Below are 27501 nucleotides of genomic sequence, written 5' to 3'. Positions count from 1 at the left end.
GTGCGAGGCCAGCGGTCTTCGCCAAATCCGCCAGCAGCCTGTACGAACTGAGGATCGTCTCAGAACCCAAGTGACAGACATCACTGGTGCCGACGTGAGCAACTACTAGCAGACGACTGCACCCCGTACGCTCGATAGCCACAGGCAAGTCCTCCTCCACATCTTGGATGAGGCCCCCCGGCTGACAAACCGAGTGCACGTTGGAATTCTTTCCAGCCATGTACGCTATTTCCGTAAGTGGCTCCGTCACCCGCCGAACGTTGGAGCTCCCAATAACCAGCAAGCCTTTGCCCTCATGTGCCTGCTCGGGGCCTACTGACGGAGCGGCCACCTGCCCACTGACAGGATGAACGGGCGAGGCTAGCCGGCCAGCCTCCACATTGACCCTCCGCCTCGAGCGACGCGAATGCGTTGTAGCCCGCCACTCACCCTGAGGTAAGGGCGGCCCCAACGCGCCGGGTACACCAGAAGGTGCCTCGGCGGCTGAGTCAGTGGACGCAGCAAGCGACACCTGGGATGTCTCAAACGACGCGCCAGAGCCTCCGCCGTCGTTGCACCTCGAAGCAGCAGCCTGGAGGCGGCTGACCGTGGCCAACAGCACGCTCAGCTACTCGCGAACCGCGGCCAGTTCCTCCTGCGCCCGCACACAAACATCCTAAAGACAAACACACACACCCATGCCCGAGGGAGGACTCGAACCTCCGCCGAGAGCAGCGGCACAGTCCATGACTGCAGCGCCTTAGACCGCTCGGGTAATCCCACGCGGCTATATTTATATATATATCTTATTGTTGTTGTAGGTCACATTGATCAGTAGCATATCGATTCTGACGAGGATGAGATACTTGAATGGGTCAGGGAAATGGCCAAAGATGAAGAGCTGGAAAGGAAGCACGACCTGGCCCTTTTAGAGGGGAAGGATGACTTCTCTAAAGAGATAGCAGAAATACCAGACAACGTTGATGAGTTTCTCACGCCGTGGACCCAGAGAGGGAAAGGTAATCACTCACTCCACTTACAACCGTGCGATCGTCTGTGTGGTTTCTTTCTTTCTTTCATTACAGCAAACTTTATATTTATTTTTATTTTTTCTTTCTTTTACAGCGAACGCGTCTCCACAGCCGTAGGACAGCGTGGCGTGGATATCGGTGGTGGTTAAACCTTCTTCCTCGCCAAAGTGGTGTTTGGTGAGGCACGTATCGCCTATAAGGGCGCCGCTAGTCGTTGCGCTGGAAGCCGCCGCTGCCGCTGCCCCAGCACCGCGCTCTGGCAACAAGCTGCCACCTCTCAGGTTACTGGGTCAGGCTGCAGCAGCAACAACAGCAGCAACAGCATCGGGAACCATCGCCACATCCATCTCACTGGCGTCACCCGATAGCACCGCCTCATCGTCTTTCTCATCCTCATCAGAATCGTCTCTCGAGAAAGGTATGTCTGCCATGGTAGGTACCATTCATCACCTCACCGACCCTGTCATCGACAGGATGGACATCACCATGTAGTAGTAGTAACAGTAGTAGTATTAGTAATAGAGATGATACTGTGGCTCATGTCAGTTTCATGTAACGTTCTTTTAGAGAAGGAAATCAGCTCAGTGACACCATACCACAGTTAGAATAGTCAGTGATTGCAGACGCCTTTGAGGAGTGGATCTCGTCCAAGGATCGAGATTCCGGCAGGAGGGTACCGCGACCCTACATGTTTTCTAAGGGCGTGCCTTCTTGTCATGGGAAAGGAGCTCCTCAAGGTAGTCAACAATCCGCAGTATCCGCCATTAAATGCAGTGCAGTGCTCTGCATCGAAATGTCGCACCTCCCCTCCCCCCCACCCCACCCCCGGCCAGAGTTGATTCTGGCATTGAAGAGACAACCCTTCATTATCCTTGGGGTGGAAAATGGCGTGATAACATGGAACATGTCAGTCGCCGAGTGGTTTCATAAATCGACCTTGAGTGCCATATTGGCCCAGGATGGAAGTGAGAGTGTCAGTTAAAGCACTCAGCCAAATACGACATCTGGACATCCACACACATGTCTAGTATCCGGTAAATAGAGGGTCTAGCTATTATCAAGCTCCCTAAAGATATAGCTAATAAGCAGCCATGCATTAATGTCTAAAATAGAAAGGATCAGCCTTGTTTTGCATTGTCAATCCTGGCTGCGAGACAAATTACGATTACAGAGATTACCGTGAGCGCCCCAGTCGGTGATAGTATTCGTGGGTGTTATAACTTTGATGGTATCTAGTTCCCCGTCAATATCCAGACCAAACCTAAATTTTAGGTGCAAGATACCGGAATATCGGTTCATGTTTATGGTCTGGAGAAGAAAAGCAGAACAAGTATATTGTCGTCGGCCTCCTCCATTTCTCAAAATTTGGTAGTGAACATGAGATGCATGTAAACATGCTGCTCTTCTCTGACGGTGATAATTATCAGTATGTTTGAATCAAAGACATATCCCGACTCCTTTCCTCCCAACTTTCAACCAATTGTCATGTAAAGCAAACTCGCTCAAGGTGCCGGAATTATTTTCCTCAGACAAGTTGTTAGTGGCTCAACAATCTAAATGATTCAACTTTCACTATTCACTGGATCCAACAGGAATACAAAGAGATAAGCATCGAAGAAAATTTTCAAATATTGCATTTTGCGGAAAAAGGAGTACAAATGAATTTTAAAAAATCCATTTCATTGTATCAGGGTGGTACAGCAACCGGTTCTGAATTATTTCAGAATAGAAACAGTCTTGATTGCAAAATTATTCAATATCAGTAACGCATTTCGCCTGTCTATGGCATCATCAGATTGTCTATAAAACAAGAAAATGATCTTTTAGAAACAAATAGAGGAAACGGCATGGCCCTATCTTGTATGACTAAGCCAGTAAAATAAACTGAAATTAATAGAAACTAAACAAGTAGCTGGATATGTAACCCATTCATTAGAAAGCCATATAAAATGGAATACGGACTCAAAAGTAACTGTGTATGTATCCCATCCGTCGTAATGACATGTAAAATGGAAAGTGTACTTAGTTAAAAGAATAGAAAATCGCCAGCATATCACAGAGAGGCAGCGGAAAAATATTTAAAGACTGCCACATGCTACCTTAAACACACCGGTTGTGAACGCCGTATGAGCTGCATACTGCTCATAATGTCCGTTTGTCGAGCACACAAATATTACCATTACAGTCTGGGAAGCAAACACCGCGTATTGTGTGACAAAAGGTGCGTAGCTGGCGCACAAGATTGGTATAAGGTACGTTTATGAAATATAAAAACTATACAAAAAATGGATTAAAATACATATGTGAAAACCAATGAAATCACATGAAACAAATGATGCCATGAGAAACAGCGATTCAGAATGTCACCAAATCTCTTTCACACGGAATAAAATTGCTAAATTTGAAAGTGCATGCACAGCGCATGCATTCAGTATCAACAAACCCGAATATCAAGGCATCAGGATCAGGGGCACTCGTAAATATTGCAAACCAGAGACAAGACTTATTTTTAGTCATTAAGATAAATAAATATAAGTTATAAAATTTTAAAAATTAAAGTCGCCTTCGATAAAATAGGGCCCCAGGAAGCACCCCTTGAAATATAATACCCTTAAGTTCCCTGATAATAAAACGAACAAGCTAAAAAATAATACAATCAACACAAGATAAAAGGCATCATTGCAACAACATTCTAAACGCTGGTAACATGGTATCATAATATACTTGATTTCTGCTAATCACGTGATCATCAAGTAACTTGTTCTTACCAACAAAGAAATGTTTAACAATTTTTGCTTGTTCCCCTTCCGAGAAAGATGTAACAATCTCAAGTTTTTTAGTGTGGGAGACAAGTGCCCAGTTCACTGTAGATACTTAGTAAATGCAGAATTTTGTTTAATCTTGTCTTTCTTAGTTAGCGTGTGTCCACTGAACCTTTCTTTAAACATTCTGCCAGTCGAGTCTTTATATGACATTTCACAATCACAACACTCTGATTTGTATGTACTCCACCCTGCATTCTTATGTTTATGGGACTGTTCATTGTGAATATAATTATGCTGAATTTTATTACCAGTAGTGAAGACAGTTTTTATTTTGAAACATACAAACTACTTTGTTGGAAGAACTTGAAACATTCAACCACTTCCACAATAAACTTGACTGCATCATGAATGATCAACTGAAATCAGCAAACCAAATGTACTTCGAAATTTTCGTACAAGTCTTACAATTTAAAAGGCCAGAAATAATAATTTATTGACAGAGAGAATATTCTTTATTGGCCATTAGCAGCATCTTTCAAACCTAAATAAACATATAACTTTAAAGTGATCTGTACTATGAAAAAATATCGTTTCAGTAGCTCCAGAAGAGTGCCATATCTGTACACAAGTCATGTTCTTTGGTGCACCAAAGCAGCCAATGTAACCAAATGTATCAACCATCTCAATGTATCAACCATCTCACGGATCAACATGGATTGGAAAAGGGAATCAAACCTCATTCTTATAAAATGTAAGCGATAGCTTCTCATGAAGTAGGTACGACGTATAGAGTTTATATACAATGTAAAATCTTTTGTAAACTAAGTAACCATAAAACTTTGTTATAGGACATATGTGCAAGCTCTTTTCTAAACTATGCGATCACCAAACTTTGTCATGTTTTAGGACGCAAATGTAAAAATTTCTATGAAATTAACGCCACTGTTTGACAATAGGTACAGGCTGAAAACTAGTAATTGTACAATAAAATCATTTCCTAAAAACTTACGACTGATTCAGTATATCATGCAGTGTAATTTTCCTTAATATCTTTATCTCAAAGACTATCACTTTTTGTTCATCTCTTTTCTTTAATGTGCATGTTTCAGGAACATATAACATCTGGTATAGTCTGTTTATAAAACTTCTTGAAACTGCTCTTCTGCACAACACATCGTGTAAGCCAAAATATGCTATATTTGCCGCTATGATCGTTTTCTTACTCTCAATTTCCATTCTATTCATCTCACTAAAAATACTTCCCAAATATTTAAGTATATTTATTTTTTTAAAAGTGACTTCATATCATTTTTGGATGCTGTACTCACAACCATGTACACTATTTCCTCCTCATTAATTTGTAATGCTGCATTCCTTGGATATTTAGGTAAGGACCTACCATGAACTGCAAGTCCTCTTTGCAACCACATATTAGAACAACATCGCCTGCATATGTCAATTGATTTATTGTGTTATTACCCACTGTTATTCCAGCTGGGTTTAATTTTTGTTGTCTTCTGTCTATTTTTTCTAAAATTAATTTAAAAGTTTTTGGAGACATCAGCAGTTTCAGTTTACTACTGATGCAGGTGCGCTTACTGTATTCAAGACCACCCTTCGAGAGTAAGGGGGGTGGCGGGAGGGGGGAACGGATGGTATGGGAGGAGGTCAGCCAATCGCAAAACGTCGACGTCATCATGCTCTCAGTCAGTTTCCAGAGGCCCCTCATTGCTCTTGGTCAATAGGGATCAGTTAAGGCCTGTACTCTGCAGTGAGATGACCTGTGCACAAAGATATCTGAACAACGTGAGGTGTTAATAGAAGTCTCATCACATCAAGGTTGCTTCATATCATCATCACATCATGTCAGTGTCATGTTATGTCAATGTCACATTACGTCACTGTCATGATGCATTACATTAGAGGTCTGTGCTTTCTAGTGAGAGGACCATAATTAACTTGGAATGGTGTTAGTAGCCAAATTGGTAAATTAATACGATAAGCCAAAAATTGCAGATGTACTTGCACAAAAATTGAACACTTAGTGCCAGTGTATATGTGCCTACCATAAAGTGATGTGAAACTACATCCATTCTTGTAGAAAAATATGTGTGCAATATGTGACTTCACACTTAAATAATAATTAGCTGTCTGATATTAAGTGTGGTTGTTCATGCTTCATTGTTTACAATTTGTTATAACAAATTACTTCCAGCTCCACCTTTTTGACTAGTTGCATGAGTATCTGTATTCTCTATTAAAGGGATCAGGTACTTTTGTAAGTAATAACAATGATACGGGTAACAAAAAAATATGATATATGAAACTTTGGCATTACGATGTGTATAAATTAATGACATCATAGCATATTCTCAAAAATGGAAGTAAATATTAACTTAAGATATTTTGACATTACAGTTTGGTATAATTTAACGAAATCACGATAAAAAATGTTAGTCCATTATTCCTATGGCGATTTGCGTGTATGTATGACAGGATGCTATCCCACCTACAAAATGCTAGCCAATTGTACCATAGTTGATGTTTTCAAAAATGGCTGCTTTCCAGATTTGTACACAATTAACAATTGGTTATTGGGCGTTTTCTGTAATTTGGTATACTTGGAAACTACTACTTACCAAAGAGTCGGTTTTCACGCACCCGACGCCACCGCCGACGCTTACACCACTACAGTCGTTGATGTATTGAGAATGTAGTCAGAAAAAATTTATACCTAACCAATAATTATTTTTTTCTTTCCTTGCGAAACATAGGAGAGAGCTCCACGACTTACGAGGATAGCTGCTATTAATACAGAACCAGGGAGTGTTCTGGCCACCTGGTCAATAGCCACTGAGTGTGTAAGGACAGCTGGTATTAATCTAGCACCAGGGAATATCCTGGCCAGTCTTAGACAATAGCCGCTGGGGATGTGAACACTCCCCAAGCCAATCTACAGAGTATATTCCCTCCAAATATCTACCCTGTAACCACATATGGGTAGCTGACTTTGCGTGATTTATATACCGTGGTGCTCACACACTACGTAGTGTACCATCTTCCTCTCCTCTCATCCAGTTATTACAGTTTATTTCCCTCTAGGTTATGCTCAAAAGTATCAGAACGACATGTAACACCCCGCCCGTCACTTATCTGGTTTTGGTGTGTGTTCACGCCAGGTAGTTGACTAACAGATCAACAGAGAGTGCAAAACTGCCACAATATCGGAAAACACAAATAAAGTAATAAGGCCCTGTGACTCCTGATTGAACTGCGGTGGCAGTGTTGACATTAATTGATTCAGAATTGATCCCTTTTAATTAAAAAGGGGTGCACATTGATGTTATATTCAGCTATTGAACACCAGATGCAAATGTTGAACATAAAATTAATTAAGAAAGTGACTTGGGATTTCAACTACTTGATTGAAAACAGATGCAGTCGATTAGCACAGATTTATTTTAACTCACGAACTTCAATCATCACATTACATGACTCTCCTAACAGGCAGTGGTAATAAATTGGGTTTGCGTGGAGTAAAGCGCGATAAATCGAAAGTAATTCCTATCGACTGACCCAGGCATAATGCGAAGTGCGAGAAGAATTCTACAATACACGGCCCATGAAACCCTTGTGGAAACTTTGCCGACGTGATCCAAAAAATTAATCAGTGGCCAGAGCGGGCACAATATCACCGAATTCAGCGTGGCGGAGCGGCGTCGTTGTGTGGACGTCGGGCGACCTCGTGGTGCTGCAAGGCTGCGCTTGTATATTCTCTCCTAGCTATCTTGCTCAGTACATAGCTGAACCAAAACTTCCTATCTCCAAGCTCAATCGTTCCCTTTGCTAAGTCCTAAACTGCAGAGATGCTCACTCTTTCTCAGGCAAGCTGAGTCAAGAACGCCAAGTCCGCACTCTAGGCAAGCTGGGAACGGAAGACCTCTACAGAGACTTCTCACAGTCCGCTCTTTGCCTCGGTTTCCCCTCCAGCAAAATCACTTACACCAATTGCAGCGCAAGTCGCGTTAATTATGCGTCACTTCCCAGCGCCGACCAATGCCTGCTCTGGGAAGTGAACAAATTCCAGCCGGCTGCGGTGGCCAAGCGGTTCTAGGCCCTTCACTCCGGAACTGCGCGACTACTATGGTCGCAGGTTTGAATCCTGCCTCAGGCATGGATGTGTGTGATGTCCTTAGGTTAGTTAGGTTTAAGTAGGTCTAAGTTCTAGGGGACTGATGACCTCAGATGTTAAGTCCCATAGAGCTCAGAGCCATTTGAACCATTTGAACAAATTCCCACAAAATTTCCCTTCCTCTCAACTTCTATTTTGCTCCTCCCAGACCACCCATCAAGGTTAGCGTCTGCACAAACACCAAGTTTTCCAGAATTCTGACTCCCAGGAGAGTACTTCAAATTCCTTGGTCCTACGTTCCCATCGGAGGCTGGCGTATTTCATTCTGTCGCTCTTCACCTGATTTGCTTCAGACTCTGTGGACCGTGAATTCAGCGTGAAGTTGCTATAGTCACGAACACAGATATTTTGACCTCTATTGACCGCTCCACTGTAGCTTTGTATGGCTTTCTCGCATGTTTCACAAAAAACGGGTAGGAGGACATTTATCAACAGGCGTACAAGTTCTCTGTCTGTTTCCCGGTACACCAGCATGGAGCTGGGGTCAACCACCCACTCACTGTCACTCATTCACTCATCTTAAGGCGGCTGGAGGCCGTGCACTGTTACCGCTTTCTCAGAGCTTGAGCCACCCTAAGCTGCCTATTGTCGCTTCCCTTAGCTGCTCCCCCGGCGGCCACGGTCAATTCTGAGTACTTCCCTGGGGTAAACTAGCCTCCAGTAAATCGACGCGTTTCCACAAAGTTTTCATGTCATGTGAATTACTTTAAAACCATCACCCAACATTAATTATTCCAATACGTCCATACTATACCCTCTACAAGATGAATTGTGCCTTGTCAGTCATTTTTGTTCAGCCCTACTGTTCGCTCAACATGAGTTAGGTGATCTTTAATGATTTTATGTAAGGGGCATAGTTCTTGCCATCTTACAATGTATTGAGAATGTAGTCAGAAAAAATTATTCCTAACCAATAATAATTTTTTTTTCCTTGCGAAACATAGGAGAGAGCTCCACGACTTACGAGGATAGCTGCTATTAATACAGAACCAGGGAGTGTCCTCGCCACCTGATTAATAACCACTGAGTGTGTAATGACAGCTGGTATTAATCTATCACCAGGGAATATCCTGGCCAGTCTTAGACAATAGCCGCTGGGGATGTGAACACTCCCCAAGCCAATCTACAGAGTATATTCCCTCCAAATATCTACCCTGTAACCACATATGGGTAGCTGACTTTGCGTGATTTATATACCGTGGTGCTCACACACTACGTAGTGTACCATCTTCCTCTCCTCTCATCCAGTTATTACAGTTTATTCCCATCTAGGTTATGCTCAAAAGTATCAGAACGACCTGATCACCAGGATGTCTGAGAAAATTGTTGCACACATCACATGAAATGTCCACGGTGGCGACCAGCTCGACTCTAAACTACTACACACACATTCCAGCCACATGCTCGCTGCAGCAGCTGATGTGATAGTGTGCCACTTTGTGATATCCAAATCATGTTGGAGGGAAGACAAGTGACAGCGAGTGTTGCGATGGCTACAGTAATTTATTGTGTTTCACACTGGACACTGAAAACCTACCAATTTCCTTCGAATTCGACAAATTTTCGTGACAATTTGTCAATTGTACGGCCTATCCTGTCAGTTTCTGAATTTGGTGACACTGGACTAACGTTTTAGGCTATTTTGCAGAATTTGGAGTACAAAAACATGTAATAACTCGCAGGCAACAAATTTAGAAGGAATGTCATGCTTTGTAATGAATATGTTGCAGTCTTCCGCTTACTGTCTAACTGTGCATTTATTTATTCAGATTTCCTGGATTTTGAGCCTGTCATAGAAGAAAAATAGAATTGAACCACTTTTTCGTGATACAGACAAAGGTTCGATGCAGTTGTATGTACAAAATGATGTGGCATTGTTGGTCGGGAGGCCCATCCAGGGAAGTCCAGCCGCCGGTTTGCAGGCTTATTTCAGGTGACGCCACATTGGGACACTTGCGTGTCGGTGATGATGAAATGATGAGGACAACACAACACCCACTCTACTCCACGAGCGGAGAAAATCTCCAACCCGGCCAGGAATCGAACTCGGGCCTGCTCCAAGATGGGCAAACATGTTACGGCTCAGGCAAGCAGGCGGGCTGTGTACAAGAAGAATAGTAGGTTTGGGAGACTGTAGCTAATTGCAGGGAGACTTGAAGCTGACACTGGATGTAGCATAAACCATTAGTTATTTTGTTATGCTCCAGTATCTCTGGATTCTTCTTTCATGAACAAGTTTGCTTTAACATCTCCGTCCCTCTGTGCGTTCTATCGTCTGCAGTGACAAAGCAGGGCTACATGTTTTGCATTCTACACTAAGCACTGCTGGTTTTGGGCAACCGACAGTTTACGAATTGTCCTCATTTTGTAGCAAGATCATGTCGAAAAAACGGGGCGTAATGAACACAAATATATTTTAAATTCTTATAGCTGAGGAGAGTGTATTGGTGTAGCGTCCACCTCCTTCCACAACTTCCCCCACGCCTACCACAATCCAAGCGTTTGAGTGTATTATGAGTTAGCTGTGACAGCATTATGTTAAGACATGTTTTTTTCTGGATAAGCATCTGGAAGAAAAAGTTTCATAAACAATTTCTAAGTAACAAGAAATACTGCAAGCAAACATCTTATTTGATGTTTCAGTGTGCGGTCAATGGCATAAAACATTGTATGGTATCATCATAATCATTTCAGACAGAATACGGTATTTGTAGACGTGCAAGGATTTAAAGATGATGTAAATAATTTTTGTGCTAAAACAAGCTGCTGTTATTCTCAAAGTTGGCAAGCAAGTTATTGCCAAGGATTCTCCCACAACAGCACAAGATGCAGCATTCGGTACCCTCCTAGATAAAATATAGAAGGCAAATTCTTGGTTGGCGTTTATCTGGTAATAAATTTGCAACCAGTCGCTTTTTTACGATTTATTCAACAACATTCTCATCAGATTGCTTCTTATAACGTGCATTATTAAGTGAGGTACACAAATAAACACAGTATGTAGCTACATTTATAAACACAGTATGTAGCTACATACTGTGTTTATTTGTGTACCTCATTTAATAATGCACGTTATAAGAAGCAATCTGATGTGAATACCACAAGGCAGTGCACTCATCAGCACTGCATCTAACCACACTTTGACCACAACATAATTTTATTGTAACACCTCCATCTGAATATGAGCCTGCAGTGGCTCGAAAACATGTTTATGGTTGAAGAAATCGTATAAAAGCGACTGGTTGCATATTTATTGTCAGATAAACGCCAATTTAAATCACAGTCGCAGCTTCTCATCCACAATGGGTATACTGAAACTCTTGGTTTTCGCGATATCATTACCATCAGCAATGCAGGATGTTTGGAGAGCAGCTACTTATTGCGAGAAATGCGCTGTGGGAGCTGCGTAGATGTGCAGATAACACTATGGTGAAGGGTGATGAGAAATTAAAATGGTTTCCTCTCTGCTAGGTGTGGATCCTGTCAAAATTGTTAAGGTGTAATCTCAGAATTGTCCATCACTCAAAAAATTGAAGAAATTGTTTCAGTACTCTTAAGGGGAAACAGTGGCAGAAATAATGAAAAATTTACAAATTATTTTTATTTGCTTATTTGATAGTAAATATAATTGAGATTATTATCCCAAATTTTTTCCTTGAAATTCGAACTACAAATGGCATTTAAAAATTAAAACTCTAAGCATTGTTATGCGCCAAGCCCGCTTTTCAATGTACCAAATGGAGGAAAAATTTTATTGCAGAATTTAGCCTGTGGACCTAGAAAATATAGCTTTAGAAGGCTGTGATTTTTTGTAAACATAACAGCAGTGTTGTAAAGAAGGCTGTGGAGCCATTTTCTGGTTCAGTCAGTGTGCTGTGTGGTATAGAAGGCTGTGGAGTGTTGTAAACAAGCTTTGTGCTGTTCAGTGGAATTCGAGTGATGCTTGATTTATTGTGCCATTCTTTGTGCAAGGTTGAATCTGTTGATCCCTTTTTACAATGCCTAGGCCTGGTAAAGTATTTAAAAAATATAGTAAGTCCCATATTTCTAATATAAAGTGAAAAACTGACATTGAGGTTAGGGTCGGGCCTGAAGATGCAAACATCTAAAATAAAACTTGGGACAGGGATTATGTCAGAAGAAAAAAATCATGATAGAAATACAGGTTTCAGAATTGTGAATCTGGAAATGGTGGCAGAAGCACTTAGAAAAGCCTGCAAGTTTGTGGAGGAAATGTGGATTTGGTTGATGGAAAGAGAGAGGGTTTAGTTTGCACATTGCACATTTTGCGTCAAAACTGTGATGCTGACAGACCATTCCAGACATCAGAGATCAGTAATAGAATCTATTAAGCCAATATGAGTTTTGCTTATGGACTAAAATGTATAGGGATTGGAAGAGATGGTGGAAACCTTTGATGTGGTATTATGAACATGCCGGGTCCTCCCCTAAAATTTTCTGCAATGAATACTGCTCTCCTCAATGGAATTGCAGAACTAAGTGAAGAGAGCATGAAAATGGCAGTCCTGGGGGCAATTCAAGAAAATTGTGAAGCAACTAATAGCAACGATATAGCAGTTTCCTGTGACAGTTCCTGGATGAAGAGGGGGCATACTTCATTGCATGGAGTTTCAACAATCATTAGTGTCAACACTGGGAAAGTATTAGACTTAGAGGTGATGTCTAAATATTGTTCTGCATGTTCCTTGCACAAGAAATATATTGATGCAGGTAAAGAAACAGAATGGCAAGAAGCTCATAAAGCTGTTTATAGAAGAAATTATGCAGGCTCCAGTGGTGGGATGGAAGCTGCAGGTATGAAATTCATTTTCCTTAGATCTAGTTGGAGTAAGATACGTACAGTATTTAGGAGATGGAGACTCTAGTGCTTTCAAGAATGTAGTGGAAAGTCAGCCCTATGGAAAAGATTGCGCTATTGAGTAACTGGAGTGCTTAGGCCATATTCAGAAGAGGATGGGTGGACGACTCCGAAGACTTGTTGCAGACAATAAAGGTAAGCTACTAGAGGATGGGAAGCCACTGGGAGGTAAAAACAGACTAACAAAGAAGAGAATTGACAGCCTACAAGTCTATTATGGTGCTGCAATTAGAAGTAACCTCACAAGCTTGGACAGTATGAGGAAAGCAGTATTGGCCATTTGGTTTCATTACTTGTCGACAGACACTATACCTCAACATGGCCTCTGTTCTAATGAATGGTGCAAATTTTTGAAAAGTAAGGAAAGTGGGGAAGCTTATACCCATAAAAATAACCTTCCTTATGAGGTCTCAAAGGCCATTAACCCAACTTTTAGAGCACTGGCTTCACCAGAACTGCTAGTAAAATGTCTGCATGAGAAAACACAGAACCCAAATGAAAGTTTCAATGCTCTTATTTGGAAAAGATGTCCAAAGACCAGTGTGCGATTTGCAGGGGGGGATGGGGGGGGGGATTTCCCCCCCCCCCCTCTGCATCAGACCATCCCCTCCTCTGGTTTTAGTTTATGCATCCCAACCTGCATTGTTTATTTCCCACGCACTGGAGTAAAACTTACATATAATTTAAATTTGTGAAACCGAACACTGAAAGTTTTTAATAAGTCTTACTATTAATACTATTAATATGTTTCAGTTTTCTATCATCAGAATAAGTACAGCTTTTCACAAATGTGCCTCTGCTTTTTGAATTCCCCTCGTATACCTGTATGTAGATGATTCTGTAAATAAGCTTTACCTATAATGTACTTTTAAAGATATAACAAAGAATGGCTTTTCTGATAGTGCATACGCGTGAATAGTGAGTTTCGGCATTAACATCTATTTATAAATAGCTGTTTAACCACGCGTAACGCCACGGTCCAAGCAAGTAACATATATAATTCTACTAACCCATTAAGGCATCCCCCTCACTGGTAAAAGCACCAATCGTACCCTGCCAAAGACTGTGTTTGTTTCCAATTTGGTGGTGAAGATTTCCGCTTTGGAAGCTGGAGCAGTGTTTAATGATGGGATGTGGCAAGACTTCACATCAGCAAGTTGGGCTTTACACATGGAGTCTTCACTGAGCAGATACTGCAGATCATTGATAAGCAAAGAATCGCGAAGGTGGAGATTTCAGTCCAAAACATACAAAACATTGCTAGGCAAAGGAGCTGAGAAGCTAAAAGAGCTGTAGACGATGATGAGTAAGAAGTGGAATATGTATATGGGTAGTTTTGGCTAAGGTATGATAGATTTTTTTTTCACTTCATCCAAACTTTAAAATGATTTTCTGCAATTTAAGGTTTTCTGCTTTCAAGAACACACATATCAGAAACTACTGGAAAGACTCCAATGAAATTTGGCACACCTATTCTTTTACTTTGAAGCAATATTTAAGTGGAACAAAATTTTATTCGAGATGATATACACAGTTTTGTGGTTGATAATACATTGAAAGTTTGCTTGTAAAAAATGTTCGAATCCAAAATATCACATAAAATAATGGCATTAATTTACCAAAAAGTTACTGCACTTAATTGTACACCTATTAGTGTAGATTATTTTACCATTAAAAAAATTTGCCAAATTTGCGTCGAAATTATGAAAAAGTGTACCTTAAAATGATAATGCAATAAAAATTCAAAATTATCTCACTGCATTAGATTGTTATTAAAAATTCTGAATTTTACAAAAAAAATCATATTAGATCTCTATACATAAGTGTGCAAAATTTCAATGAGATTGAACAAAAAGTGGTAAAGATATGGAGTTACAAAAATGTCAGTGCAAGACTGCCACCGTCTCCCCTTAAAGATCAATGTCTGACGATGACTTATCTAAGAGTAACGATGAGATCGCACTTGGAGAGTAAATATTCCTCGTAAAACATGTTTTTTTTAATTATTTTCCTTCAACTCTCGTAAAGTATGACTTCATGTTAGAAAAAGAAAGAATCGTAGACGCCACGATGTATAATGGTCGACCAAAAATTTTCCGTTTGTGCGTGGTGCTGCAGCGTATATTCAACGTAGCGCAGCTCCGGTGCGCGTATGTAAGCACCGACATGGAGGTAAAGGATTATTCTGTCATTCGTATATTTTCGATGCACGTGCGATAAATGCGGAAAAGTAAACTCTGGCGACGTTATTACCAAATGCGTCCAAACAGATCTAACGTGCTGTTATTCTGTTCTTGTCTGCCGAAAGGCAAACACTGGTAGACATCCAGCAGAGAATGAAGAAAGTGTATGGAACTGCATGTCTGTTGAAACCCACAGTTGTGGAATGGTGCACCAAGTAGTATACCGGTGGCGACTCGACATAAGAAGCCCGTACACTGCAAATATGACGCTAAAGTTACGCCAACTCAAGCGGGAGATACACGAGTAACCGCACCATAGTAATGATCTCTCCCCACACGATTGTCGCGACTTCGGTCTCCTCCAAAGGCCTTAAATGGTCGCTAGTTCCTGTCGGACAAGGATCTGCAGCAGGACGAGGCTTTTTACCAAACGGGCATCTTCAGCCTTGTGTGTTAGTGGGATGATTGCATCAATGCTCACGGCGATTTTGCCTGATTGGGATACCGACTCTGGACTGTACGGCCTTCGAACGGGAACTTTGTTATCGCCCCCTATAATGTGTAACAATTTCGTTTGTTGCTTACCTGTAACTGAGAATACTATTTGTGATCTGGTAGTTATATGCACTGTCATCTTCTGCTGGTACAATATAGTTTTAAGATTAGGTAGATGACACATTATGTAACGTTGAGACATAAATACTATGAGATCAAAATCATTTATTGATACGCATTAATAAGGAGTGTGTTCAACCTTAGTGGGTTACACCGCTACACAGTTTTAGCTATATATTCATGTCCCATGTCCTTGTAAAACGAACATAGATTTTTTTATTCAACAGAATAACAATTTAAATTAAGTAGATGGTGTTTTACGGTAATATTGTTAATTAGTATGATGCTGCAAGAACTCCCCGTAAGACTAAGTAATCATGATTTCTCTACCATCTCCTGACATTCTTCGAAATAAAGGATTTCTCGAAATAGATAGCGAGATGTGGGATGAGAATGCTCATCAGAATCATAACGTGGCTCAAATTCATAACAGACTATACAATTAATTTCAGCTGAATGTCATTACGACGTTCGCAAACAAGAAACATTCGAAAGACATCAATGTAATTTTGGTAAAATGTTGAGCTGCTGTAACTTTATAATATAGTTTTTACATACACATTTTAGAATTGAAACAGACATCAAGGACACTAATCGCAAAAACTCACTGCCAGATAAATGCAAATACTCATTACTGGAAATATTCTCCATATTTAGAGAGACAGATGTCTAATGAAAAATATTTGTTAGATCATCTGAAAATTACGTCTTCTGTTAGACACTCTGACATCGTCTCAGGTACATCCATCCACGTGTTTCAAGGTTGATGCTGAGGCAGCAGAATGACTACCGATTTTTGTGCGTGTGCTCGTGTGTGTGTCGGCCTGTCTCTCTCTTTCATCATCTGCAGCGTGGCCTCGTGCTCTGAAGACCTCGGCTTGCGATGTAGCTGTTAGTATCTCATACACAAACGTCGACAGCTTGTGATATTGCTGTCGTCGTCTGCTGTCATGGTGTCAGCGCGTGGGGCCCTGTTTTTCGGAAAAACATCCTCTTAATTTTTCTCTTAGGTAAGTTCTGTAAATGCGTACCACAAATTTCCTAAAAATTCGCTGACATACTTGTACTACACGAGATAATCATTCACAACGCTCTGTATTGTTCAAACGGTTTTTGTTTAAAACATGGAATCATTAACGCTTTATAAGCGGGGAATCCGTGACATGGTGTCAGTATCTTGTAAATAACAACGATGTAATGGATTAACTTGACCTACAGTGAAAACGATATTCTAAAGAAACCCTACCTGCAGCCCAAATGCTCTACACAGCTTACTGGCACCCATAGCATCCGGAAAAATACATCACGAAGCTCGTTTAAGGATTAGGCCTATAAGGTGGCGTTGTATGAGGCAGAGTGAATTGGAAAGCTGGAACATTCGTTCAAAAAATGGTTCATATGGCTCTGAGGACTATGGGACTTAAATCTGAGGTCATCAGTCCCCTTGAACTTAGAACTACTTAAACCTAACCAACCTATGGACATCACACACATCCATACCCAGGATCGAACCTGCGACCGTAGTGGTCCAGATTGAAGCGCCTAGAACCGCTCGGCCACAACGGCTGGCCGAACATTCGTTAATGGCAAGAATATAGCGAGAGTCAACGTTTAATGGACTAGATTATATCTGTATAACACATCCAATCCCATTTGGTACTTAGCTGCCGTGGGCAGATCGTTGGTTTGTAGCCCCTATGCTGGAATACTGGCTATTCTTCGTATTTACGCGTATTCACTTAACACGTTTCGATTATACGAGTATGGGACTAGACTAATTTGGGACTTCTCTATCAAATGACCAACACTGTATCTCTGATCGTTACATAGAAGATCTTAAACGAGGTAATGCGTTACGTAGTGAGAGAAATCGGTATCTGCTTTTATCTGTATATATAGCCTCATGGGCTTAATCCTTGAAAACATCCTCCTATTATTAGTGCGATCTCTGTCGTAGTTGGAACTATTCATTGCTCAGTATTTTCTTATGCGCTAAACTGACAAATCCTATACAGTCTCCTATTTACGATATTATGCACGTGACTTCTGAATGACGACGTTGCAAAGTAGCCGAAAGTGAAATAGTTAGAACTTCAGTGCAATTGCTTGACTCGTCTCTACGAAAGCTCGACGATATCACGGTGAAACCATACCATTACTGCTACACAAGAGGACAAACTGTGACAGCAAGAGGAATACTTGACAGAAATACGAGATATACGAGATATAGCTGTAACATCTATGCTTGTGGGTGATGTGCTATAGATCCTACTGTGCTTAAACATTGTGAGCTGTATTGCGCATATTTCGGTTAATTAACTGCCGTGTAGTGTGCTCTGCTAAAATAAAGTCGTGGAATTGCTCTGCAGCTCAAAACTGCATGTGGTAGATGCTCTGTCAAACCTACTTTGTTTAATATGTATTGCACATTAGGTGTGTTAAGAAAATGGGTTGATTTATGTAACTGAGTTAGGCAGAGTTAGGCAGATCCAGGTTCATATATATAGTGAGTATTCCTCGAATTGTCACCTGCGGAGGCACCTGATGGAGGACTGGCAACCCCCACTAAGGAAAGGGATATGCTTTCCAGTATTTAACACGTTATAAAACAGTATTGAGAGACCATGAGGCCCCTGAGTGATTCTCGTGAGATGTTAAATAACACAAATAACTCGTGGAGAGTTGCCATGGTGGGTGACTTGCGTGAGGTGATATTAGCAGGTGTATATTGTGTTAAATGATTTTATGGGAACCAATAGACTGTTTGTTAGTGGGAACGAAAGTTTTGACCTGTTAGTTGTAAATGAAGCTGTCGGAAAATTTCTTCGAACATAGATAAGCGAGGAACCAGAAGGCTAAAGCTGTAGGGCAAATTCACAGCCTATGAAACTCGTAGGTCAAAATGCAAAATGCCTTGTACTTAGGAAAACATTGTAAACACTGTACGTTGTTGTCCATGTCCACTGAGCTTTTTTTTTTTTTTTTTTTTTTTTTTTGCGTGTCACTGCAGGGTAAAGAGTCAGGGGCCAGGTATCGAGAAGGAGAGATGTATTTTCGAGCTGTCACAGTTTTTTGGGCAGTACTGTGGAAAATGGCAACTCAGGCACAGCACCTGAAGCAGCCGTACGCAACCGGCAGGTGCCAAAGCGTTGGCATTCCTATCGTTTTTTTTTTTTTTTTTGCGTGTCACTGCAGGGTAAAGAGTCAGGGGCCAGGTATCGAGAAGGAGAGATGTATTTTCGAGCTGTCACAGTTTTTTGGGCAGTACTGTGGAAAATGGCAACTCAGGCACAGCACCTGAAGCAGCCGTACGCAACCGGCAGGTGCCAAAGCGTTGGCATTCCTATCGTTCCAGCAGGGCTGTTTACTCATTGCGAGGAGAGCCAGGCCGAGCACTACAATCCCGACGATTCAGCAGAAAGATGGTGCTTTTGTAGGAAGGGCCAGGAAGCTTCTACAGCGTCCAGCCACGGATTTCTTGTCCCATACACGGCTCGAAACGGTGCCTTGGATCAGTAAATGAGCTTTTCACCGGTATAAATACCCGTCAATTCTAGCAGATGTATTGGCAGTCCAGTGATACCGGCTATGATGATGCACCAGGTGTCGGAGTGCTATGGGTTAGCAAGCAGCTATCACGAATTTGTGCCTCTGCCTCTGCCGACTATTTTCTGGCACTACACTAACTCCTCCTTCCTAGATTTCGCGCCTTTCTACTGGTGAGCCACCTTCAGGCTCACTCCAACAGCAGCCAGGGACCTGCACTTCGGGGAGAGAGGGAGAGGCGGGCAGCAGACGGGCAGCAGGCTGTGGCCCGGGCAGTACAGCCGCTCGTCCTCCTACGGATGGTGTGGGTGTCTGGCGCCATGTGCCTCCGCTTTCAGTTGCGAGCGACACCCCAGAAGCTGTCGTTCCCTGCAAGAATTCTGGCAGACTTCTGTGATGCTGGCGCCTACCGCAGGCAGCCACACCATGCCTGAGACATGCACAGCTGACTCCTGGGCCTCAGCATACCTGGGCTAGGCTGGATCATCCGCCACGTTTCCCCCAAATCTGAGGATTTGGCAATGTCTACCTTGCGGGTGGTTGACATATTCAAGCAACTTTTTACAATATTTCTTATAAAATATTTGATACTGCATGTATGTAGTGTACCGAGCAGTAATTAATCTCTGCAGAGAGATTTAGAATGCCCTTTTCATGTAACAGGGAATCGAAATGCAGTGTTACACGGCTATAGATATCTAAGCTGGGAATTTGCATAGTAGTTTCTAAATGTTAAATGTAATGAGTTAAGAACTCGATACCAATGACTTAAAATATGTATATTACACAGTAACAACCCGTGCCTATTTACTAGTTTTCGTCCGTATATAAGCACGTGTAAAAGTGGTGTTTATTTTGTAATTGTAAGTAGGTACCTCAAAAAATGTGACATTTTTATTGTGCAGAGGGGTGAAAAATATTGTTTCATCTTACACTGAAACAAGTTTTTATTAATAGTTTCATCTAACATTTAACTACTGTTCATTGTTTGTACTTCATGATAGGTTTGCTGCTTGCTGAGTTGTGATAAAAACTGTAATCTTTGGAAGTTGTCTCATTTGTGCAGGTTCCCTCACAATGACCAGTTTGTTCTAAAAATATCTTAATTATCACTCATCCCATCCTACCTGTATAAGAAATACCGTTAAGTATTATGTTATGATAACGATGTGTAAACACGTCATAATTAATACTCCTCTCCACTTTGCCAATTGTGGTTCAGATGGTTCAGATGGCTCTGAGCACTATGGGACTTAACATCTGTGGTCATCAGTCCCCTAGAACTTAGAACTACTTAAACCTAACTAACCTAAGGACATCACACACATCCATGCCCAAGGCAGGATTCGAACCTGCGAGCGTAGCGGTCACGCGGTTCCAGACTGAAGCGCCTAGAACCGCACGACCAGCCAATTGTGAAAACAGCTCAAGAATCGAAAAAAATTTGAGGCAAACTGCTTCTGTATAGATTTCAACTGGGGGATGAAAAGCAGTTGTATACAGTTAGCTTCAAGTTTGTAACTTCAAATTTGTAACTATTTACAATATACAAAATTGAGCGCCAGGTCCTGGTTCGTAGTTGTCTCCCCGACAATTTATGGCGCTTCTTCTTCTTCGTTCGCGGTCACTTGGAAATCTAAAAAAGCTAAAACCATTTTTGCGTTGGTTAGTGTAGTTCACAGCTGAGCGGCCCCCCACATTTACAACAAATACTTCACCACATTCAATTGCAAATCGCCACTCTCATCGTGACTCATACGTGAACAAGTCTGAATGTCCTATGCTTTGGGGGAAACATGGCAGACAATTGAGCTCAGGTTGTAGGAGTTGCCGCCGCCCTAGTGACAGCACTTGTCGGCGCCGCAGGCTGCGAAATCGGCACCTGGCTATGACCGTGTGACCTGGACGCCGTGGGTCGACGCTGGGCCTCGGCATCGGACGAGAGCGCGTACCGCGTAGCTGCTGTAGCTTCGCAGACTCCTTGCAAACACATCGAAGCGACAGTTCTCAGGTGGGAGTTCCATCCCTGTCCTTACCACAAGAAGAACCGCTCTCTCACCCCTCAGTAGCGGTCATTGCACCCCTGAACCGCTACACTTTGGCTCCTAATGTGGGGCACCACTTCATCGCTACATTCTGGCGCCCAGAAGGACACATGCGACTGTCCATCCTGTTGCACCGCCCCAGGTGGACGTGTCGTTATGCTTTCCGAAGTTCGAGTGCTGCCTCGGAGGTTCAGAAGGAAAAGCTCTGTTAATACGCCATGCTATGGCCACATTCTGAACAATCTTATTTCATGTAGCTCCAACGTGCCTGCTATCTGGGAGCGGGGCACTGTTGCAGTTATAAAAGGTGTTGATGCTTTCTTTAAATCACACCCGAAATGAAAAAGTGCCTAAATGAATACCTCGAGATGTGCACTTGCATAACTTTGTAAGATTTGATGGGTAGAGCGGCATGAGAGAGTATTCTAGTTTGCAGTTGATTAGGCGAAGATAGCAGGGACTTATTTGAGGATGGAGTGGAACCAGCACAGTTTGCAAGGCAGCTTAAGAGATGACAACGTTATGCCGCACACAGTTCATGATATCAGTACTGCGTCCGATTTACTGTCTCTAACGCAGTCTCCGAGTAAATTACTAAAGAAGATGGCGCTCAATCTTAGCGAGGGGGCTTTGCAAGTCAATAACACGATTTCCATTTTTGCCAGATGTCGGGATAATGTGGACGCTAGTTTTACTAACGTCCGGCAACGTGCAGAAAATCTAATCAATCAACTGAGCGTCTATCTCATTATTCCTCGAATCCCTCACCACAACTAACGCCAAATTTATCGTGCCAACAGTGGAATGAATTCAGCCAGGGAATGCTACAGAGTATCAATCTATGCAACCTCATTAGAATTTGTAATCATAGGTCGGCGAGAAATATATCTGGTGAAGACTTGGACGTCTTTCAGGCACAATTTTTTCTTCTAGAGAATGTTATTAACAACTCTACTAGTGAAAATTACAAAGTTATAGGAGTCCCTCCTCCACAATTTCGCATTGCTTCTTGCCGTCAATAAGTGTGCTGCTTCCCTTCTGCTAAAAGATGAAATGTTGCTGTGGCGAGATAAATGGGCTCTAGAAAAAGAATAGGAAAAAGAACTTCCCCTGACTGATCTAAATCAATGGTCGTCAGACTGTCGCCCGCTTTGTGCAGCCCGTATTTTATAATAATTTTCATCTAGCAACTAACAACCATGTCTTAAAGCGTTCACTAACGCTAAGAGCTTCTCAACAGCGTAGTTTTCCTGTCCAGTAACAAAAAAAGTATTTACAGAGACAGTAACGACTTAAGTCGTGCTTCATTTTAATTGACTGTTGAATTTCGCCGTGGGTGAATAGAGTTGGCCGCTCATCTCAAGGACAGAGGGGCCACTGCGGGGTTGGAGGTTGTGGGAGGGTGAATGCTTTATTGTTTGTCTTCCAGTACAACTCACAGGTATCCGCAACTCGTACCGTTCAGCTGCTATGATGTAGACGGAAGTAACATGGATTCGGAAATGCGCATTGCAAAGACGGTCATCCTCAAGTTAGACAATTATTTTTAGCAAGGAAGTTTAAATTAGTTAAGGCTGTTGCAGTACAACTTCACAAGGACAAATACTATTATTAAAGTCATTCGCACATGTAGTAAAACCCACAACACTTAACCATCGAACCATTATATCACAGCTGCTACATTGCGTGGCTGGCAGCAAATAGGAAGAGACCACAGTCAGCACGAAGTGTTCCAAACGGTGCCAACATGAAGCGATCGGTACTTTGGGATACCAGCTTCTCGCGAATCTACTATGGAATAATACTACCCATGACAAATGTTACCAACAAAAACTCGAGCTTGGAATATCAACTATACAGGGTATTTCCGTAAGAGCGTGCAAAAATGTAAGAGGACATACACAATGGTCCACTAAATAACTTGAGGTAAGGCACGTGGGGTCGGCGAAGCCAGCTTAAGGAGATATACAAGTAAACTTGTCTACCTCTTTGTCTAGCATTGCTGTTTTCAGCTTATTTACAACTAATATGCGTAAAAAATTTACACGTACTGTGTTGTTTACTTTCACATACATTCGTTACTTCCTGCAAGGAAACAAGAAGGGTGAATCTGATTACTAGGAAGTCATGACGCAGGTTTTGTTTACTTTACTTCTAGATAAGGTGACTCTGCTGTATCGTATTTACATTGGTCCTTGACAGAACGTGCCATAACTCAACGACAGATCCGCTCATCGCTCAGTGCTATTCAGAGACGTACTGTACAGTACGATGGGGCAGCAGTACGGCACAGTTCCGCTTAACTCACTGACATGCACCTTGTGGATGGGGCAGTACGTTGCGATGCCCTTGCTGCCGGAAGGCTGTACAGGGAACGATTTCTTAATAGGCGTCATCCGTCACGATGAGTGTTTATTTTCTCGATCGAGACTGGTTCATTGGAAAGAAGAAACGAGGGACTTACTAAAATGAGGACCACTCACAAGCCCGATTTTGAAGACGAGGTGCTGCAACTTGTTACAGCGGGCCCCACTACAAGTACTCGTCGTATTGCACGTGAAATAGGCGCTGCACGTACTAGCGTGTGGCGATTACCCGACGAACAACAATTACACCCGTATCACCCACGCGTCCATGCAATACTTTTGACTGACTTTGCACCAAGGGTCGCATTTATGTCAGTGATTGCTCCAACAATGGATTGATCAACCACATTTTCTTCACATCGTGCTGTTTAGTGACGAGACCTCATTTGATCATGATGGTATTCCGAACGGCCATGTGTGGGCTGAGGAAAACCCTCACGCTGCAATAGAGTCACACCATCACGTACGTTTTGCTGTGAATATCTTGAGGTTTGTGCAAAGAGTCCTACCTGTACCCTTGGCTATCCGTGAGTTGATGTAGATACAACGTGACAGTGCACCGCCTCACTTTAGTGTGGATGTCAGCAACCATTTCAATGCCGTACTTCCTAGTCAGTGGATTGGAAGGGAAGGTCCTGTTCAATGGTCTGCGAGATCACCTGACCTGAATCCTCTTCCTATGGGCATATCTAAGGTCACTTGTGTATGAGACCCCGATGGGTACAGAGATGAAATTAGTTACTAGAATTGTAGCTGCCTATGATGTGATTCAAAGCACAACAGGGATATCTGTCAGTGTGCGTCAGAATATTGTTCGCCGATGTCTTGTTTGCATTGAGGTTGAAGGCCGTCAGTTTCAGCACATTTTGTAAGATACAGTACAAATGGTATGTGCATTGTGTCAATGATTGGTATTTGTAGGTAACTGTAACTAATGCAAATAAAAAAGTACACAGTAATGCGATTTTATTTCTGCTATCTCCTTAAGCTGGCTTCTCCCACCCCAGGTTCCCTACCTCAAATTGTTCAGTGGAGCATCCTCTATAAGCTGTTAAATGTTTGCACGCTCTTACGGAAACATCCTGTATAAGAAAAAAAGAGAGATTGCTACTCACTCCAGAGACATTGAGTTGCAGACAGCCAACACGAAAAGCCACTTGCAGTTTACCTTCTGGCCAAAGAATTCTTCACAAATGGAAACACACACACACATTCATTCACGCATGCATACATACCTCACACACACACATCTTCTCTTGCGGCTGGGAGCGGAATGTCATCTTTACGGTGAGTAGCAATGTATATTTTCCTTATATTGTAGTAAATGTGACCAATAATTAGAAAAGTGGATTTGCGAGAACTCTTCAAATTATGAAAATCTGTGAGGTCGAGGTTTTATTTAAAGCTTTTTCGATGTACTGACCACTGCGTAAGTGGCTTAGCAAGGACAGGGAAGTTTATCCAGTAAGTTGGAGATGTTAATTGCATCTTTAGTGTGATTAAAATTACATTTCACTTGACATTTAGGACCATGCATTCTCTGGTATCTGACTGGGCCCATCATATCTTGCAGTCTAGCATACGGACACTGCCTGTTACGTCCTGCCCGACGTAAAATCTGGTGCAGCGGTTGGTGCTACGTGAAAGGTGTAACGCAGACATCCCTTTCGTCAGTTTTCAGGTGCAAAGTAATTTTAATCGCAGTATAACAGAATATTGTCTCACAAGATGGTCAAAAATTCCGAATTAGAGGACGCAATTAGGATTGCGTGCAATCGATTAAGCGCAAATATGGATGAGAACGCCAAAACAGTTTATCACAAGGAACATTAAGTAAATAATTTTTGTGCTTCAGTTTAGTGGTAAAGAATAAATACTTAGCATTGGCAACTGGTTGGCTGTATCCTTCGCCGAATCAGTTGGCCAGTACCTGACGGGCGAAGCAGTAGGTGCAGAATCACATAGATTTGTCGTTGCAGGGTGAAGGAACGTCATAGGGGAAGGTCTCTCTGTTTGTCTTCCGATGCCCACAACTCATGGGCGTGTGTTCCTTGTACTGATCAACCGCAGTGGTACAAATTTCAAGCGGAAATAACATGGTTTCGTAATCTGCATTAGGAGATAATCTTCAAATGTGGTACACATCTGGAGCAAGGATTTTGAAATTAAATTGAGGCTTCAGTAATACAAAGCAATGAGTGGAAGAAAAATGACGTTCGAAACATTTATCAAACATTTGTGCTCGTGTCTGATTTTGCATAATGCATTTCAGTGTTAGTGCAGTCACTGCTATTAATCTATTAATCATCCATTCAGACAGAAAACACAACAACACTTCATTTGACAATTATGGTGTCTCAACGCTAATGTCACTAAGAGTGGCAGCAATCTGGAACAGAGAAGTCGACACTATGTGCCCAAATGTTGTGGGCTTTCAAAGATCAGTACCTCGGCGCCGATGGCAAACTTACCGTGCACTTGCTATAAGACATTCATTTATGTAGGTTACCTATTACTAATATCGCCACATAAACAGCCCTAGGCGCTGGCTCACTGTAGTAGGAGAACAAAGTGGGCACCGGTGCAATTTACTATTGACGACTGCATACATTCAGCAGCAAGCATACATTCTGGGGCAAGCCTATTGTCCTCCTTTGATTGACAGGTCCTTAACGTATTGTTCTGCTAAGAGGATTATGACCCCTGTGGATAATCCTTCCTTTTGACTGACAGGTCCGTAACCTATTGGTCCTCCACCTATCCCCCCCCTACCCCCTCCTCCTCCCCCATCCCTCTGGGAACTTCCCTCATCGACACAAACTCACTTTTGATATCAATTTGATTGACTAATTAATTAAATCGATCAATTAATTAACCCCACCTCTGGGAAACCCCTCATCTTCCCCCTCCCCTTCCCCACCCGGAAATTGATGGAAAAAAAGATTCAGTTGATTGGTTATTTGGAGGGAAATCAATTGCAATGTATGGAATATTGTTTAAACCATTTAGACAATATAGTTTGTTCATTTATTTAAAGAATTTGGTGGGCATTAGATTCCAGTGTATAGAATATTGTTTAAACAATTTAGACAATATGTGGAATATTGGCTATTTAAACAATTTATGGGATATGAGGCCTCATGTGGTATACAATTCATTTATTTATGTAAAGTATTTGGCGGGAAATCGATTACATTGTATGGAATATTGTTTAAACAATTTAAGGAATCTGTGGAATGTTGTTTATTTAAGCAATTTACAGGATACAAATTGATGTATGCAATATTTAAACAATTGTGATACTTTTTCATTCCTATCGCAAAAGGAAACACTTATTTACACTTTCACAGACCAGTTAAACATATCTGAAAAACTTTCTCGCGTCTTGCCACGCTCGCAGGCTGCCCGGAGCAGGGACTCACGGGAGGGATTTTCGAAACGCTAGCGCGCTCGCCACGCCACTGTCGGCTGTCGGCTGCCGTCTCAAGTGGTCTGTGTGCGTGACCCAGTCCGTCAGATACCAGCATACGTGAGAGACGCCTTCCTTCCAAAGCAAATACCCGATTAGGAATCGATCCTGAAATACTGCTGAAGTTCATAAATAATTTATTTCCGGCCACGTGATCATGATGTAGGGGATATAAAGTGGACACCGTAGCTATTTCACACTCACACAAATTGACGATGTCACAAAACTAGTAGGAGGCTGACTCGAAATACACTTTAAAAACAGTGTGGTTGCATACAAAGAGGGAGGGAGAGAGAGAGAGAGAGAGGGAGAGGACAGAGAGACGGAGAGAGCTGTAGTTTGCAATACAAATGACATGGGAACTAGCATGGGACAGTTCATTCTGCCGTGAGCTCTAAACTGACCCAGACTTCCTAGCGCACTCCCTGTGG

The 27501-nt window shown here is 42.1% G+C and overlaps 1 protein-coding gene across 1 annotated transcript in view; it reads left to right on the top strand.

Moving 5' to 3' along the window:
* The first annotated feature begins 862 nt into the window (after nucleotides 1–862).
* LOC126191908 (uncharacterized) overlaps nucleotides 863–27501 on the top strand; it is a 107557-nt gene continuing 80918 nt past the window's right edge. The window contains exon 1 of the mRNA XM_049932566.1: nucleotides 863–998. Within this exon, the coding sequence (XP_049788523.1) occupies nucleotides 863–998 (136 nt within the window). The remainder of the gene's footprint in view (nucleotides 999–27501) is intronic.

Source organism: Schistocerca nitens, chromosome 1, assembly GCF_023898315.1.
Source record: "Schistocerca nitens isolate TAMUIC-IGC-003100 chromosome 1, iqSchNite1.1, whole genome shotgun sequence".
Classification (NCBI taxonomy): domain Eukaryota; kingdom Metazoa; phylum Arthropoda; class Insecta; order Orthoptera; family Acrididae; genus Schistocerca; species Schistocerca nitens.
This window is presented reverse-complemented; position numbering and strand designations above follow the sequence as displayed.